General features: G+C 38.3%; 1 protein-coding gene across 1 annotated transcript; it reads right to left on the bottom strand.

The window, feature by feature from the left end:
* Positions 1 to 13,849: 13,849 nt before the first annotated feature.
* On the bottom strand, positions 13,850 to 19,209 carry LOC119778603 (microfibril-associated glycoprotein 4-like; the record flags this gene model as incomplete). The annotated part of the gene is made up of 6 exons (XM_038277925.1): positions 13,850 to 14,354; positions 15,299 to 15,466; positions 15,564 to 15,585; positions 17,060 to 17,134; positions 17,430 to 17,468; positions 19,045 to 19,209. Coding segments are annotated over 6 exons (723 nt in total), but the record flags the coding sequence as incomplete, so codon positions are not given.
* Between the last annotated feature and the right edge of the window lie 592 nt (positions 19,210 to 19,801).

The following is a 19,801-nucleotide window of genomic DNA, read 5'->3' as shown; positions in this document are numbered from 1 at the left end:
ATGGAGAAAAACCATGGTTTCTTTTCATTTCCATAATGACAACATTTCAGATCCTAAGCAAACCACCAGGCCAGGATAGAGCCGCTAATGTCAGTTCTCCTAAATTATATCACATTCCCAACTAAGCCGTTTGTAAAGACAAGTTGTAGAAGTTAATTTTTACCCTTAAAGGCAGTTTCAAACATAAACAACAGGATCTTAGCAAATTTGCAGTACATTGTCAAAATACTGCCCTATAACAAGTAAGCTGGAAAACATCTCTAAACGGTTATTCAGCAAAAAGACTGCATTTAGGTTTAAGTAGTCTTTTAACAACAGCAGAACATGTGACATTCTGAAATGATGTTAAAATACTGCTAAAGTCATTAGCAAAACTGATAAACTATCGTCTACGTAAGGGTCCTGTGGGGGTTTCTTTCCCAGCATGATCTTTTGTTTTTCTCTCTCTCTTCTGCAGGTGGCTGCCTATTAGTGGGGAAGTCCGCAGGTGTTTTGTTGTTTTGTGGTGGCGGGGATGTCTTGAAGGCGGCTGGCTGTCAACACTTTGACGCCAGACTGTAAGCCATATGTGGTAAGAACCCGGCCAGCGTCTCACGTGTTTTTTCCCCACGCTAAACCTGTCTCCTGTGCCCTAGGTTGTTTGGCTCTGAATCCGACTTCGAAGTACCTTCATCGCAGACCTCTCTTGAGCCAATCACCCTCTGATCAGCATCAACTCAAAGATATTCAAGCCGTCATGCCAGTGCTAAATCAGCGTGACGCCCTGCTGGCTGTGACTTGCTGCTGCCCTGCAGACCAATCGGCCAAGCCCTGCCTAACCCTCCACCAACCAGCATTTTCTTACTTGGCAGCCACCTTACCAGCTGCAAACTAATGCATTCCTGACTTGCGAACCCCCCGCAGTACTGCTCCCTCTCTCCGGTCGATCGTACCTGTACGATTTTTTTCAATTGTTGCACCCAGCAACAGCTCACACTGCAAGATGAAACTGCAGGGTTTAAAAGTTCACAGCTTATGATGTATGTTCTTACACTGTGCAGCCCGAGGCCGATAACCTGCTCACAATGAATGTTTAAAAACCATGTCGGACTCAGATCTGCAGTAAGATAGCGCCACTCAGAAACGTCTATCCGGAAACCAAGCAAGTAAAAGAGGAGAAAGACGAAGTGTTGATACCTCCTATTAAATATGAAACTTGCTGAAGTGAAACGTGCTGCCCTGGCAATTTGTTCAATTTTGTGTGCTGAAAACACTAAAAAGAAACGGCGACAACGTATTTGGATAAAGACATAGCTAAACAAATGGCTACTATAGTCTGTCAATTTTACAGAAATAACTCCATTTCACTCGCAGCCCCTCCATGGTTCTGTGTTTTCATTTGAAAGAAAGATGAAGAACAATCCTTGTTTGCCCACTGAGCGGTTTGCCTATGAACACCTCACTAGGGCCGACTGAATTTCAAACATGTTTGATTTTTTTCCAAAATTATGATTCTAGATCGGGGATTGATCGTAAGATGCTGATATCCCCATGTTAGCTGCTGTACACTACACAACGCGCACAAGATCAGTCTGAAAGTCGGCCCGATCTAAAAATTATCGTACGATTAGATAATCGGCCGGAAAAGAGCAAAAAAAAAAACATTCATTGTGTGCCCAGCTTTAGCGTTTTAGCATTGTTGCTCTCCTCATTCACAGACTCCCATTAACTGTTGCTCTCTGTTGCAGCGTGTCTCACACTCCCTTCATTCTGCATATTGCTTTTTGTTGTTTTCTTTAATAAACAATCCTAAATATAAATGTTTCCCACCGCATGCATGAAGCTGTTGCAGAGCTCCTTCTGTGACAGACTGCTGCACCCTAAATAAATCAGGGAGCATTATCACAGATATCGAAACTTTATTCTCCAGGTGTACAGTATTTATATTGTTAAAACAATTCACAGTACAGTATTTCTTTTGCTTTTTTTTTTAAACTTCATTATTATGTTATTTTTATACACTTTTCTAAGGTCCACATTTTTGTGACACTTTTTTCTATAATCGTTTTTGCTGCTGCTGTAAACACCACAATTTCCCCAGTGTGTGACAATAAAGGGACTTTTTCATTCTATTGTATTTTATTCTATTCTATTCTAAGTCTTTCCTATCTGTCTCCTTGGTCTGCTCTGCATGTGGGTCAGAAAACTAGGAACCATGACAGTCTATATTCCCTCAAAAAAGTTTATTATACACAACTTTTTTGCAAAATATGTAATCAAATTGATTAGGTTGCATTTTCCATGCAGGTTAGTCACATAGGAATTGAAGTGCTCTTAAAAAAAACTAATCACAACAGAAAAATGTGAAATTGAAATTTAAGTCAAATTAAAAATACAATTTATCCAGAAGGGAAATACAATTTTGCAGTAACCCATAAGTATTTTTTTTAATAAGATGGTGTAGGTGTTGATGGCTATGGTGACGAGGTATCTTCTGAAGAGCATGCTAACTGTTGTCCATAATGTTCTTCACTTTATGAAGAATTCTTCTTTGTGAAATAATTTCAAGAGGATCCTAAAACAGAGCTGGTCTTCTTTATTAGCTTATTGAGCTTATTTTTAATTTATTTGCTCTTAAGCTGTTATCTCTCCAAATGATGGAGAGATCACACTCTCCACTGTAAACTTATAGAAGATATGTAGCATCTTGTTGCAAATGCTGAAGGACCTAAGAACGCCTAGGGAGTACGCTCTGCACTGTTCTTTCTTGTAGATGGCTGCAGAGTTGTGTCTCCGGGCTAGTTCATTGCTAAAGTGAACATCAAAGTATTTATGCCTGTTAAAGATAGGCTTTGTGTTTACATTTTGACGCTCTATCTCTCCAGTTCTTTTCCCTGAAAAGAGATCACACGGGACAAACTCTTTACATAACACTTCATAACTTATATGTATTAAATTAGCAGGAGACATGACGACAGATCCTGATAGAAATTGTAATCTTACTCAGATCAGAGAAATTGCTTAGAATGTACAGAATGCAGCTGCTCACCTCTGGGCTCACCTCTCAGGAAGTGGCCCAGATTAACAGTTAAAAAGGCATTTTATGCAACACCAGTCTGCCACATCATCTTATTTTATATTATACACAGCAGATGATTAGACATCCATGGCTCCAGCCTTATCAGAATATCAAACTTTGTTCTTAGCTGAAGGACACCACTCTCATTCCATTTCCAAATCTTTGCCATGTACATAATAAAGATTATGATTGTGTATTGAAGATATATATACATGTTTTAAGCTAAAAGAAGTAAGGAGCTAAATTAAAGTTGCAGCAAAACTTATTGTTCATATTGAAGAAGTATATGCCATGTATAATGTAAAGATGGGCAGCAAATTTACTATTCACAGGTGTTAGGCCAAACCTCGCAGAGGGGAGGATGAAATCTGCAGATGGGAAGGCTGAGAATGACCTCGCTCCGACACAAACACACAGAAAAAGCTGATTAACAGGGGAGCAGAAAGGCAGGAAGCAGCTCCATAAATGGAGATAGGAATGTAGGGAGTATGATCATTCTGTGGGACTGTCTGTGTGAAACTGTAAGATGTTTCCCTATGAAGATAATAAAATAGCCGGTGTTGCAGGGGGGGGTCAGAGTTGCTGTTCGCAGATGCATGCTGCTGATGCTCCTCTCCCTTTGCTAAGTTAAGTTAAGTTATCTGCACTCGAATTAACGGACCTGGGGGAAAACCACTGACCGTGTTTTTCAACAGTATCCAGACAGAGGTACTGTCCTAATTAGATTAACTATTGTGGAAAAAATCAGTTCTGACAGGCAACAAGCAACCAATACCAAGGTGTAATAAACTCACACATCTTCAATGATAATTATCCTAAGGTGCCCCTCCACCACCTCCTCTCCTTCTCCTATGATAACAGGTTTCAACTTGTTCTTGTTTCTTCTGAAATCTACAGTCATCTCCCTTTTTTATTGACATTTAGGAGCCAATGATTGTTTCCGTGCCACAAAGCTGTTCACCAGCTCTCTGTAATCAACTTCTTTTCCATTTTTGATGCACCAAATGACTGCAGATTCATCTACAGTAGGTATATTTGCAAATGACAGGACTGTCTGGTATGGAAAATCAGGGAAAGTGAAAGGAAAACCAACCCACTTAGTTGATAAATATAGCAAGAACATGTTGTTCTGGAAGCTTAATGATCATCAGTATTATGTGTGGTAGTAGTAAGCATGCTCCACAGCTGTGGACAAGAAGTGCACAGTGCAGTGCAGAGGGTCATGAACACTGTCCTCTAACCAGCTTGTAAAACTTTGCATTTCCTGCTGCCTTAGGAGTATAAAAGCCATCACAAGTTACTCCACTTCCCCTGCCAAGCCCATGTTTGACAAATTGCCCACTGGAGGACACTAGAGTTCAACAAAATCCCACACCAGCAGACTGTAGACAGCTTTTCCCTCTGTGTAATATACACTCTTGGAAACACGCTTGGAAAATAGTATTCATTTACATATCCTCATTCCATTTATTATGTAATACCATGTATTTTACACCTCATCTTTTGTATTTGTATTCTAAGGAAAACATACATACATCTCTTAAATATTTATATAGCTTTCTTTACTTTGTTGTATGGTAGGTCACTGTCAGCACTTTCAGTTTTCATTTGCTCAGCAGCTGACACCAAAATAGATTCTTCATACACAGGGAATAAATGTCTCAGTCAAGATTACTGAGGAGGGTGGGATTTAAATAAAAAAAAAATCTATATATATATCTATATCTATCTACATATATACATATATATAAATAAATAAATATATATATACACAAAATATATATATACAAAAATTGACAGCACTAATATATATATATATATATATATATATATATATATATATATATATATATATATATATATATATATTAGTGCTGTCAATCGATTAAATTTTTTTAATCGCGATTAATCGCATCAATGCCTGAGTTAACTCGCGATTAATCGCATTTTGATCGCAAATTTTTTTTCTGATTGAAAATCATTTACATACTCTCGATGACATACAAAAAATACATACAGGCTAGGTTTGTGCCAATGTTCTTTTTTTTAAATGAAAACAGGTCACAGACACTGATTTATGCCATAGAAACATATGGCAAGAAGATGGGGAGGCATGTAGCAAAAAATAACAAATATGTAGCCAAAAAAAAAGGCTCTGAAAACAGGCTGATGTAAAAGACAGTCTTTACATTAATACAGTCTTTTGAACAAAGACAAGCATTTTACCCTACTGCTATAAAATGTAGTACAGTTAACATTAGATGTTAATTAACCAAGATAATAATGCACAATTTTCAATCAATACATCAAAATCAATAGACCGACATCACTAGATGGAGGTAGTCTATGCTCTAGAAAGTTACTTTTCAGCCTCTTAACAAAAATGAGAACACACACACACCCACCCACCCACACACAGACACACCCACCCACACACACACACACACACGATACCGACCTGTGGCGTACACAGACAGCAAGAGTGCCGTAGCAGATTCCATTTCACCTCAGTAATCTGTTTTCTCAGCGTATTTCAGGTTGCTACTAGTTACCAGACACTCAACTTGTTTGTTGGTGGTGGGGCTTAAAGAAAAGGCACTAGCGCTACCCAGTGTATGAGCATCTTTTTCCCTTGAGGAGCTCTCCGCTCTCGAAGCCTATGAGAAATGCATACACTGGGGGAAAATAGCCGTAGGCTGCAGCGGGATGTACTTGGAAAATTGTACCATAAAACCACATAGCGTTAATCTCACGTTAAAAAAATTATCGCCGTTAAAATGGCCTCGCGTTAACGCGATAATAACGCGATAATTTTGACAGCACTAATATATATATATATATATATATATATATATATATATATATATAGATATATATATATATAGATATATATATATATAGATATATATATAGATATAGATATATATATATATATAGCAATGAATATATATCAAAAGTGAGGGTTTCGATGTAAACCAGTTCAGAGCGAACTTTAGCATGTCTTTTTAAAAGGTCTGATCAGCTCAGAAACCAAAAATATGTTAAATGGCAGAAGTTCACCCTAAAGGCACACACCGCCTGTCTCAAACTCTACTAGCCATGATGACATTTTTATTTCTGTTTTACTGGCTGTGTAGAGGCTACCACTTCAAACACCCTCATATTTATAGGAGGATTTGTCCCAGATAGTCCCCTAGCACAAAAAATAAGCAAGGGTAGTGAATGTCATTATGCTGTTTCTACTCCAACAAATTTAAAGCATAACATTTTCCCACTTTATCCATTGTCTGTGCTCCAGAGCTTCTACCACGGGTAAATCACACTGTTTATTGAAATGTTTTAATGACTGTGTATATCACAGCCTCCCTCTTTACCTAATATACATCTTGTGTTTCTAAAAGGGAGAATCTGGCTGGTTCCAGTCCTGTACAGGTGCTGGTCATAAAATTAGAATATCATGAAAAAGTAGATTGATTTCAGTAATTTCATTTAAAAAGTGAAACTTGTATATTATATTCATACATTACATACAAACTCATATATTTCAGATGTTTATTTTGTTTAATTTTGATGATTACAAATGACAACAAATGAAAATCTCAAATTCATCATATCAGAAAATTTGAATATTACTGAAGACCAATAAAAACAAAGGATTTATAGAAATGTTGGCCAACTGAAAAGTATGAACATGAAAAGTATGAGCATGTACAGCACTCAGTATTTAGTTGGGCCTCCTTTGGCCTGTATTACTGCAGCAATGCGGCGTGGCATGGAGTCGATCAGTCTGTGGCACTGCTCAGGTGTTATGATAGCCCAGGTTGCTCTAATAGTGGCTTTTAGCTCTTCTGAATTGTTGGGTCTGGTGTATTGCATCTTCTTCTTCACAATACCCCATAGATTTTCTATGGGGTTAAGGTCAGGAGAGTTTGCTGGCCAATTAAGAACAGGGATACCATGGTCCTTCAACCAGGTACTGGTAGCTTTGGCACTGTGTGCAGGTGCCAAGTCCTGTTGGAAAATGAAATCTGCATCTCCAAAAAGTTGGTCAGCTGCAGGAAGCATGAAGTGCTCTAAAACTTCCTGGTATGTGGCTGCGTTGACCCTGGACCTCAGAAAACACAATGGACCAACACCAGCAGATGACATGGCACCCCAAACCATCACTGACTGTGGAAACTTTACACTGGACTTCAAGCAACGTGGATGAAGTGCCTCTCTTCTTTTCCTCCAGACTCTGGGACCTTGATTTCCAAAGGAAATGCAAAATTTACTTTCATCAGAGAACATGACTTTGGACCACTCACCAGCAGTCCAGTCCTGTTTCTCTTTAGCCCAGGCAAGACGCTTCTGACGCTGTCTGTGGTTCAAGAGTGGCTTGACACAAGGAATGCGACAGCAGAAACCCATGTCTTTCATACGTCTGTGTGTGGTGGTTCTTGAAGCACTCACTCCAGCTGCAGTCCACTCTTTGTGAATCTCCCCCACATTTTTGAATGGGTTTTGTATTCTAAGGAAAACATACATACATCTCTTAAATATTTATATAGCTTTCTTTACTTGAGGCAAGATGGGTGTTGATTAACTCGGCTCCGTTTGTACTGGTTTGTGCAGCAAAAATTGTGGTTTGTGCCGCTATCATTTTTTTACAGTTTAAAATTATATAATCATTTGTTAGCAACTTATAATTTATATGAAATTCAGAGTTTCAGAATGAACAAATGTCCACTGACCTTTGATGGCTTCTACAAACTTATTATTAATATCATTAAAATGACAACAGTACAAAAAATTTACATATTTTAAAATATGCATTTGTAATTTTTTTATATATTTATTTCAAATATTTTATATTGAAAGATTTACTTTAAAATTTTATATTTTTGTATGGCAACAATGTTCATTTGTACTGCTGTCATTTAATTATATTAATAATATTTTGTCGAGGTCATCAAAGGTCATTTAACATCTGTTTTCGCTGCCCAAACCAGCACAAACATAGCACAAACATTTGACACTAATTTTGTCTAATTTGAAGAAAGTGGGGGGGGGGGGCTGGTTGACCTTTTGACCTTTACATTTTCATTAATATCTTCAAAGCCAAAGCAGCACAAACGACAATTTTTGCTCCACAAACCAGCACAAACAGAGCTGAGTTAATTGACACCCATTTTGTATGATTTGAAGAAGATGGGGGGGCTGGTTGACCTTTGATGACCTCGTTTATATATCGTTTACCTTGTTTATATCTTTAAAATGATAGCAGCACAACCAAAACTTTTTGCTGCACAAACCAGCACAAATGTAGCACAAACATATGACACTAATTTTGTCTAATTTGAAGAAGGTGGGGGGGGCAACTATACTCAGGTCAAGCAGCTTCATCCAATCAATACATAACCAACTGCAGTGAAAAGTGTTGAATGCATTGGCATACAGTATAGCACCCTGCCAATGCACTCTAGGGCAGAGGAGATTAAGTTTCTGGAGTGAGGAATCATGCTTCTCCATCTGGAAATCAGATGAACAAATCTGGGTTTGGCTGTTGCCAGGAGAACAGTACTCCTCTCACAGCAAAGTGTAAAGTTTGGGATATTTTGGTGTGTGGTTGTCTTTCAGCAACTGGGCTTGACTCCTTAGTTCCATTTAAAGGAACTCTAAATGGCTCAGCATACCAAGACATTTTGAGGGATTATATGCTACAAACTTTGTGGTAAGAACAACGTAACTGCACCACTGCACAAAGCAAAGTCAATAAAGAAATTAATGGTAAATCTCATGTGGATGAACTTGACTGGCCTGCAAAGTCTTGACCTGTCCTAGAGAACTTTCCGATGAATTAGAAGAGAGATTGAAAGCAATGGTCAAACGTTCTCATAAACCTGCTCCTAAGTCTTGTGGAAAGCCTACCCTGAAGCTGCTAAAGCTACAAAGGGTGAAACAACATCATATTGAACCCCTATGGATTAGGAATGGAATGTCACCCAAACTCATATGTGAGTCAAGGCAGATGAACAAACACTTTTGGCAATATAGTGCGTAATCTGCTGGGTAATGGAGATAATGACTTAAAAAAAGCTCCACAACCATTTATTTGTATAGCACAATTCAGTACAAAGACAATGCAAAGTGCTTTACATGATTAAAATATAGGAAAATAAAACAGATTCAAGGGAAGTAGGAAAATAAATAAATGAAATAAAAAAAATGCAGAAACAAAAAAGAATATTAATAAAAAAGTTGAACTAATGATGTTTCAGTTGAACTGTTTAACTAGAACAGTCGCGGGCAATCCTAAACAAATGTGTTTTAAGTCAAATTTTAAAGGAACTTAGGCTTTCCGCACTTTTATATGTTACAGGCATTTTGTTCCAGATAAGTGGAGCATAGGAACTAAATGCTGCTTTTCCATGTTTAGTTCTGGTTCTAGGTATGCAAAGCAGGCTGGAGCCAGAAGACCTGAGTGGTCTGGAGGGTTGATACACTGATAGCAAGTCTGTGATGTATTTAGGTGCTAGGCCATTCAGGGATTTATAGACTAACAGAAGTATTTTAAAGTCTATTTTCTGAGATACAGGGAGCCAGTGTAAGAACTTTAGACCCGGGATGATGTGCTCTACTTTCTAAGTCTTAGTGAGGACACGGGCAGCAGCGTTCTGGATCAGCTACAGCTGTCTGATCCACTTTTAAGGCAGACCTGTGAAAACACCTTTGCAGTAATCAATTTGACTAAAAATAAACGCATGGATTAGTTTTTCCAGATCATGCTGAGACATTTACTTTTGTTTTTTATGTTTAATGTAAAAATAAGCTTACTTTACATTTACAGAAGCTTCACATTTGACATCTGATAATTATACACTAAATATCAATATCTATTTATGTATCTCTCGCTATATCTCTCTCTCTTAAAAAATACAATGGTACCTTTATTAGCTAACATCACACAGCATTTTTATATCTAATTAAGTATTCAGACCAGTGGCGGCTGGTGAAAAATATTTTTGGTGGGGCTGATATAGCCTAGTGTATGTCTCCAACTAATCCGGAATAAGAATTCAAATAAACAATTGGACAATACATACAATTTAACAGTAATGATTTAATTTACTATATAATAACAGTAACAGTGATGATTTGGGTCACTGTGACGGGGTTCTTTGGCCTCCAAGAATCCAGGCTCAGTCGGGTTACCGGTGTTGGTGATTTATTGTGCTCAAAAACTCAAAACAGGGTGCAAGGAAAGGAAACTAAACATATACAAGATACTCTGGGCCTCAGCTTCCCTCCAGTTACCAGCAATGTAACAAAGAAACAGAAAACAAAAATTGCAGCTTTTCTTCCCCCAGCCCTCATTAAATAATTTAAGCCCCTACCCTCAGTGCTCTCTTATTTCTGATTTCTTCTCATTAATCAGTTTTGTCCATATATTACCTCCACAAACAATTGATGTACAAAAACAAATAATTTTTACAACTTAATTCTTTTACACAGATTCATTGACTTATTCAATTACACCAAACTGGGTTTGAACCCAGCAAAGACGCAGCCAGACTGAAGATGACAAGTCCCCGTAGCATAAACACGTACACACCCACACCCCCCACACACCCACACACACCCACACACACACATGGCTAACCCCACTGAAATATTAAGTGTGCACCCTCAATACGCCAGCAGGTAACCAGGAACAGCTTGTGTGTTTTAAGTTCATGGAGCTACTGAGCTCAGCGCGAGTGTATTGGTCCTCACAAACACAGTATAACAGGAGTGTGTGTGTGGCGCGCAAAGTTAGAGAGGTTGTTTTAAGCGAAGAGGTGGATTCGTCACAGTCACAATAACCATGACATGAAATGTTCATATCCTACAACAGGGATGTTCTTCTGGCAAACGGGTAGATAAATAAGGATCTCACCGAATTTGGTGGAAGCAGCATCTCGCTCGTTACATTCGCAATCATCCCTCTAATTGTCTGCACCTGCGCTTGGGTTCAGAAGCCTGTTAAAGCGCAGTATTTTCAGCGCCCCAAGACCATAAAGTTCCGAGACGCTGATTGGCCATTAAATTCACCTAGCAATAGTACATGATTGACAGATTCTCTGCAAATGTGGGGCTGTCTGATCACAGCCCCCAGAACAGAGACGGTAGGAGTCTGTCTGTGGAAATCCACAAATTAATGACAGTAGATAGGGAAATGTAGTTTATATAATTTGTTTTGCTTATAGGTACACAGTCTAGAGAGTAAAACTGACATTTATGAGTTAATTTCTAAAAATATATTTTACGTTTCTCTCTTCTTATCAGGGAGGGCGGTGCCCCAGCACCCCCTATAGGCCGGCCGCCACTGATTCAGACACTAAACAATAAACAGACAGTAAACACTAGTGAAAAGAAACACAAAAATAAACAAATAAAAGGGAAAGAGGGGTTTAAAAGTCTGTTCAAGAATATCTGAGGAATATCTGACTTTTAAGGCGCATTGCATTTAGAGTGTCCATCAAAATAGGAGCAGAGGAATGTGAATAAACCCTGATGCATAGATGTTAAATGCAGTCAAAACAATGAAGTTTCATTCGGTTTTATTTTGAAAAATGAACAATGACTCAGGAATGCATTAAACATTGATGAGGCTGAAAGAGAATGGGTTTGCTTAGTTGGCTACAGGAAGTCTGGTCTGGGCGGGTCCAACTGAAACAAAGTGAAGTATAGAGCTCACACCATGGCCTCCGTGATGTGGCAGGCATGAGGTAGCTGGAAACGAACAATACTAATCAGTCTACTATAGCAGTGTCTTCAGTCCAATGTTGCTCCTTCAGTTGTTCTAGGAGTATTAGCATTCAGTTAAAATAGGGTGACCAGACGTCCTCTTTTTCCCAGACATGTCCTACTTTTCATACCTATAAAAATGTCTGGGAGGAATTTCAAAATCGTCTGGGATTTCGGTCGACTACAGTACAACACGCAGTCGAAACACACCGGGCATTGGAACTGAGCCGTCAGCTCCAGGGCTGGAACCCCGGCAGACGGGGGCCAGCGAAGGTAACAGGTTGGGTTCAGCGTTTTCAGTCCGTGTTTCCTTTTCCTCTCTCACGCTGCTCTCCTGTCCCGCATCTCGGTGTAACATCATCGGACATGTCGCTTTGAGACATATGATCTGTGGTCCACTTCACTGCTTAAGCAGTCATGCCCAAAGTCGGTGCTTAAGGGCCGCTGTCCTGCAGGTTTTAGAGGTTTCCCTGCCTCAGCACAGCTGATTTCCATTGATTGCTGATTAACAGGCTTTTGCTGAACTGCAATAATCAGAATAAGTAGGGAAACCTCTAAAACCTGCAGGACAGCGGCCCTTGAGGACTGACTTTGGGCATGCCTGGCTTAGAGACTAGCTGCATAGTTGGAGAAAAGACACACAGCAACACTGAATTTTAACCAGCAGCTACTTCGATAGATGCTTATGTAAAAGTTAGGAGACTGGTTGGTTAAAATAATTAGAGATGCCACAGAAAAATCTGTTCGTTAGACATACAGAGCTTTTTCAGCTAAAAATGGCAACAGGTTGTAAGTTTAAACCAGCTGGTAATATAATGCAAGAAGCTTGAGAAAACATAGTTTGCTCTTCTTTATTAGTTAAAAAAGGTTGACTTCCCAGAGGTCCATGACTCACTGTAACAGGTTAAAATCAACATGCTTTCTTATTGAACAGAAAGAATCAGACTACAGAGCTTCTACATATCTTGAAATGTTGTTTCTGGCATCATTATATTATTAAATAGGTTGACAAATCTTTTTAAACAGCACAGAGAGAAGTAGGGAGAGCTGCAGATCTGCAGATTTAAAGGTGAAACAGAATTACTGGGATATGCAACATGCACCAAAATATATCTCCAAGTATATCAGAAAGTTTACAAGAAAAAAAATATGGTGTGCTATATTTAAAATGAAGCATATACATTTTTTTCTGGATTGAATCGAAATTGTACTTCTAGGGATGCATGATATATAAATTTTGGCATTAGAATCAGCTCTTATTTTTTTCATGCATTGATGTTTTTATGTAGGCCCTATCTTTGTAATGCACTAAAAGGCATCACTCTAACTACCTATACATATAAATATCAGTATATTATGGTTCTCTTGTGTTCTCAAAAATAGGAGAGCATTCAATAAATAGATATTTGAGCTCATTTTTGGAAAATTTGCCTAATGAAAGTGTAACAGTTGGTCGATGAGCCACACGAGTGTCCTTACCAACTTTAATCAAATAGTTACTCATTTGCGGTTATGGTAGTCTGGACAGCGGCAGCCCTGTGCTTCTCCCCACCTGCTGGCTCCTTGCCCCCATCCCCCTGGGTACCCTCACCAGCCCCCGGAGCTGACAGCTCGGTTCAAGTGCCCGGTCTGGCCCAGCAGGACCCCCTACCAATAATCATTCTGTTGCTGTTGAGCTTTTAGATGTGATACCTTATCACTTTAACCTAACCACAATCACTCTATTAATGAAAACAAAAAAAAATCCAACACAAAGACAAGTTAGATCATAAACCCTGTTTATTATCTGTAAAGCAGATTTGAACAAAGTGGTCCAATGTATTGCACTGTAACTTCCACAACAAAAGATTACAGAGAAATATATAAAAGAATAGACAATTTACCTTCCTTATGGAAGGTAAAATACATTAAAAAAGTCATAAAAAACCAACAACTAATGCCTGATAGGTATGTTCATTGTTTTGTAAATCTAGATGACTTGAGCTTATTGAGAGCTGTGATTTCCTGCATTGTATGTATTTATTTTTTGTGCTGAACATACTTAAGGAGGAACATAAGGAATTATAAAAACCTAAAATATAATTTTTATGATCTTATTGACAGAAAAGCTTCTCCATCATTTAAAATGGTCCAAAGACAGACAATGTAGAGAGGGAAATAAAGAACAAAATTAAAAGAAATATGCTTGTTTTTTTCTCATTTACTGTCGGTAGACAAATATGAATTCATAAAAGCTCCATGTGATGTACTTCCAGATATTTGTCCAAAAGACTTCATTGAACAGGGCGGATTTTAAAGCTAATAGCCTTCAAGGAGTAGTTATAGCCCTTCCACGATGTCCATTCCACTCCAACAGCATAGATAGAACCATCAGCCCCCCAGCGATAAACCCCATTAGGGTTGCTTTGATGACAGTTGTTGTACCAGAATGCCCCCAAGTAGAGCCTGGCACAATTACTTGGAAAAGAGTCCTGATCTTTGTCAAATGTGCTAAACTTCTTTTCATTGTGGGTTCTTAGAGAGTCTCCTGCAAGATAAATAAATTAAACACAAACAAAAACATCATCCTTCAAATAACCAAAGAAGCATTAACATTAAAAAGTATACAGAGTAGTCTTTTCTTACAAGTCTTTGTATTTAACACTCTTTACTATGTGTCTCAAAATGAAACTAAATGTCACCAGCTGACATGAAAAGTAAGCAAATTATGGAGAGTAATTAAAGATCAGTAAAAATGCAGTTTTTCTATATCTAGTGTAAGTGGCTTGTTAGAAAACACTAGTGAGTAACCAGCATCTTCATGGAGAGCAGTAGGAATTGTTATCTTTAACAAACACTGGGAACCTGTTCAAAGTTTATAAAAACTAGATACATGCCGATTGTAGCGACCATCAACCACCTTTTAATCGCTTCTGTACCAGTACAGTCAGTATGTTAAAAGAAAGGATAGTATTAGGATGACCAGTTATCTGTCATAAAAATATTTATGCCTACTGATAGTTATAGTTCCTAACTAGACCAATTCAAGTTCAAGAAACAATTAAAGCTAACTCATATCTGTCACTAGAGTGTTGTAAAAGACCAGAACAAACTTTGGTAGATAGATGCTAGGTGTTGCTCGCCAATAAGCTGTGTGCAGTAATAAACCTGAGTGCTATGTGTGCCTTATGAATCTGGCTCTCTGGGTTAGATAACTTGAGCTATTTATCAAAGAAGAATGTTAAAGCAATTCAGTCAGTGGATATGCAAATTTGCTAGAGACGGTCTTCAAAACACAGTCCATTAGCAGTGAAAAGTAGCTCTACAAAATAAAGACTCAAGAAGGCTTAACGCAAATCCAAACTAAAGTTTTAGAAACCTATCTGTGTTCAACTGAAATAATCATAGTAAATCGCAACAATGCACAATCATCTTGTGTTGATTTAAGAACAAAGAAATACTGTGTCTTTATCTTAGCCAGCTGGTACCCACCTGCCCCACCATCACTGAATCCAGATACATGCAGAGTATATCCATCAGATTCCGGGCCAACCGAGAAAAAGGAGTAACGAGCATAAACTTTATTTCCTTCAAAGTCCTCCATGTCGACCAGGAGCTCATACTTTTTTCTGAGACTGAGGTGGAAGAGATTTTCAAGACCTTAAAACAGAAACAAAAAGAAACTGATCTGCCAGGCTGTTATTTTGATGTGTTGGTTGTTTTTTATCTCCATTGCTTTATCAGTTCTAGGTCCTACCAAGCCAGTACTCTCCGGCAGCCAGTGATGGGACTAACGGCGTTGAAACTAACGGCGTTACTAACGCCGTTACCTTGTTTTAGTAACGAGTAATCTAACTAATTACTTTGACTGTAACTATAACGCAGTTACCATTGCAGGCACCCCGTTACTGCGCGTTACTCAGGTCGCACAATTAACCTTTTTTCATGATAGGACTCGTGCGCAGCTGCGTGAAGCTGACACCCCACCCACGTCAAAAAGCTCTGCAAATAGACTGAATGGTTAGTGCAACGTTAGTGCAGATTTGTGCAGAAAAAAATATTGTTTGTGCTACTTTTGTTTAAGAGATATTAAAGATTATTTTTTAGGTCATCCAGAGGTGCGCGCCTTGTCATGAGAGAGGGGAGGATGAGATTCCGTCTGTCAGTTGGGTAGGTGGGTGTTTCTGCTGGTGGGTGTTAACGTACAGCACACACAGAGAGATGGAGAGTGATGATGACTCCAGCAGCAAAACAGCGTTTTCCACATGGAAATACCGGTGTTATGTAGAGCTGCGTTTCCCCATCACATAACGGTTTCCTCTGCATCTCCACACAGCGCAGGCGGCAAGAGTCACCGCGCAAGCGGCAGGAAACGCGCATGCTCGCTAAAGGCGCGCACCAGTCGCCCTGTGCTCGCGCCACAGGAGAACTATGGAGAGCGTGAACGATCAAATGAACCTGACAACAGCCAGAAATGATGCCTATATGGAGAAAGGGAGAAATCTGGATGGATGGATGGATGGATGGATGGATGGATGGATGGATGGATGGATGGATGGATGGATGGATGGATGGATGGATGGATGGATGCTCTGCCTTCTCAACCTACTGTATTTTTTATTTTAAACATTATTTGATGGCCTTTGTGGCAGGGATGGAGATCCATATTTTATGTCACACACAGAGTATACATCTAGATAGATAGATAGATAGATAGATAGATAGATAGATAGATAGATAGATAGATAGATAGATAGATAGATAGATAGATAGATAGATAGATAGATAGATAGATAGATAGATAGATAGATAGATAGATAGATAGATAGATAGATAGATGTTGCAGTATCTATAACAACCCAAACACACAGGATTTCAGAATTAGACATCCCCAGTTATTAATTTCATTTACTCACGGGATCTGAATGTCCTGTTATAAAACTTCACATCGCGTTCCCCCCTGATGTCATTTACGTTGAGTTGCAATAAATGCTAAACTGTCTGCAGGTTCTTGTCTTTGTCGTCCTCTCTATTCAGCTGGCTTTGGAAACACACGGCGAGAAGGTGGGGGCCGGGTGGTGAGGGTTACGGGGGCGAGAAACGCAAAAGTAACGCAATAGTTACTTTTACTAGTAACTAGTTACTTTTATTGTAGAGTAACTCAGTTAGTAACTCAGTTACTTTTTGGGAGAAGTAACTAGTAACTATAACTAATTACTTTTTCAAAGTAACGTGCCCAACACTGCCGGCAGCATTCCCAAAACCTGTCTTATATTGATCCCAGGGCCTGTAGAAGTTCACTGAGCCATCCATCCTCCTCTGTAGCACCTGCAGGGAGGTAAAAGAAGTTACACACTGAACACTGCTGTGTTACAATACCTTCTGTAACACTGTGTTACAGAGGTATTGTTGCATTTAGATTTGTTTCGAACTGGAACCCTTTCAGATCTTTTAGATCTTGATCTAATTTCAGTTCCAATAATCTGATCCAGATTTTATTTTGAGAACAGATGAATTGAGAATGAGTGTTGATAGAAAAGCACACATAGCAGCTTAAAGCATCAATTAAGATAAATTACTGTATTCTGAGGATGGGGAGAATCTAAACAGTATGGATACTCACAGTCCAACGTCCTTCCAAAGAGTTCATGTCACAGAACACCTGCAGAGACAAAAACAGGAGGTTGGTTTTACTGTAGCTCTACTGCTGCTGCTATTGATCATAATTGAATTTGCAGCTCATTGTAAAGCCAGAAATGGAATACCCTCCTTTGGGTCAGAAGCAATGCTGCTCGAACAGTAAAAAAACAACAACAAACAGGAATATTATCCAAGCTATATACTGTCATTAATGCAATTTCTTCAGTTTGTGCATAAAGAAAAAACTGCAGTGAAAATCTAGCTTCATCAAAAAATTGCTTTATCCATAAGAGAACAACCGCTTACGTATAGTGAACACCTGAAAAATAGCTTCCGCTCATTGAAATAGCAGACTTTAGGTGGCTCTTTGTACGCTCCACAAGTGCTCTTAATAGTGGCTAAAATGATAAAAGAACCAATTACTGGCTTTGGATTTAGCCTATTAATAAATAGAACTCTTAGAAGCTTTTGTATTTTTTAAATAATATCTTAACTGAATTTTCAAAGCAGAATGAATAACAGAATATATAGATTTTTTTTTATCATCTTGGTTGTGTTTTATTTAAAAGTCATGTAATATTTATTTCTCAAACTACTTTAATTTAGTAGGGCTTGGGATAAAATGGCTCTTTGGATTACAAAGGTTGCAGACCCCTGGTATAGATGGACTGCAATGTCGAGTACTGTAGATAAATGCCCACTGGTTGTATTGGTGTAAACACTGCTCTGCCACAGAGATCTGTTATTGTAATTTCGTAAGAGTTATCTATCAGTGTGTGATTTCTATTTTTCCTAGATATGTTCTGGGGGTGGGGGCTATTTAGAGTGTAATTATTTTAGATGCATTCTGGTAGGATGGCATCTTATTATAACTGGTAATCTTATTTTTCCATTATTAGGTTATTGAAATATCAATCAAAGAATTCCCATATTATTTAGCTGAGGAAACTCAGATTCCATTCGGATATATTTTAGGAATTCTGAAATAAAGCCTTGATTTACTTTTAGATCTGCTTTAGCTCACTGTACTGTTTGAAGATCCAATTTTCACCCAGCATAACTTGATGTTTAATTGAACTACCATCTCTAGATTTCCAAAGACTGCAAGTCTCCAGTGCCAGAAGGAAGAAAAGCAGCTCTAAAATATCACTTACCCACAGCTTTAGTGTAAGCACATATTTGTTTTATGCAAAATGCTTATTCTGTTTCACCATCTAAATCATAGCAGCAGGGGCTGCTTTCAGTTCAGGAGCTTTCAGTTTTTATCTTATGCTCTTCAACTGTTATTCCTCTACAGCACTTTGGTCAACCCAGGTTGTTTTAAATGTGCTTTATAAATAAAGTTTGAGTTGAGTTGAAGGGCGACACATTCATTTTGCAAAATTACTTTTTTACATCAATCAGGTTATAATAGTCCGATATTAAATTGCTCAAATTTCTGGCATATTAAATTGTCTGCTCAAAGGAATGCCTTAAACTAAACTTAAATTTGAATGACAGGCTGAGCTTAGTTTGTTTTGTAAGCCTATGTAATAAAACACATCTCTCATTAAAATTTCCTGATGATATTCCTCTCAAAGAAAACATCATGAACGTACCTCAACAGCAGAAGTGGCCCCAATAGGATAGATGGTGTAAACTCCACTAGCTCGGCTGTTATCATAGTTATAGATGTCACTGCAATCTAGAGGAAGCACAGGTGCACCGCTGGCCCAGAGAGGAAGCAGGATGAGAAAGAGAGACACCTGCAGCTGAACCACAGAAACATGTTATCTTTGAATAAAAATAATATTTAAGCATGCTATTCAGTATTATATACTGTAAACTAAAATCAAATGGATCGTAAAAACAATACATTACGAAAAAAAATAATAATAATTCAAGATTTTTCCCAAACTGCAAGACATTTTTATGAAATGTATTAATCATTTTCCTCCTTGTTAACTAATGAAGAATTAAACAGTGCAAAGTAAACATAATTAAGGTCATAAAACTAAACAATCAGTATTAATACTTATCCTAGGAAAAACGCTCAATGCATTTTAAATTCCATAGCACCATTTTTAAAGTCCAATTTATTTAGGCTTAAAAGTATAATACTGTAGTGTTATTTACAATATGACAAATTTAACTACAATTTTCTGAATCAGGGCAAACCAATTGGGATGGATAGTAAAGAAGAAGCTGAACAACCTTAGTCACTTTCTACCCTGCTCACTGTCAAACAGAAATCCCATTCTTTAATAACCCAAAAGTACCCTTTCACACCTTGAATGCTTCATATTGTGCTTCTACCGGCCCTCAAATCTATGGTAAAGAGGCAAGGACCCAGGATGACCCAGGAGAAAGTTCCTA

The sequence above is a fragment of the Cyprinodon tularosa genome, unplaced genomic scaffold (genome assembly GCF_016077235.1).
Source record: "Cyprinodon tularosa strain WSP-4 unplaced genomic scaffold, ASM1607723v1 ctg136, whole genome shotgun sequence".
NCBI lineage: Eukaryota > Metazoa > Chordata > Actinopteri > Cyprinodontiformes > Cyprinodontidae > Cyprinodon > Cyprinodon tularosa.
This window is presented reverse-complemented; position numbering and strand designations above follow the sequence as displayed.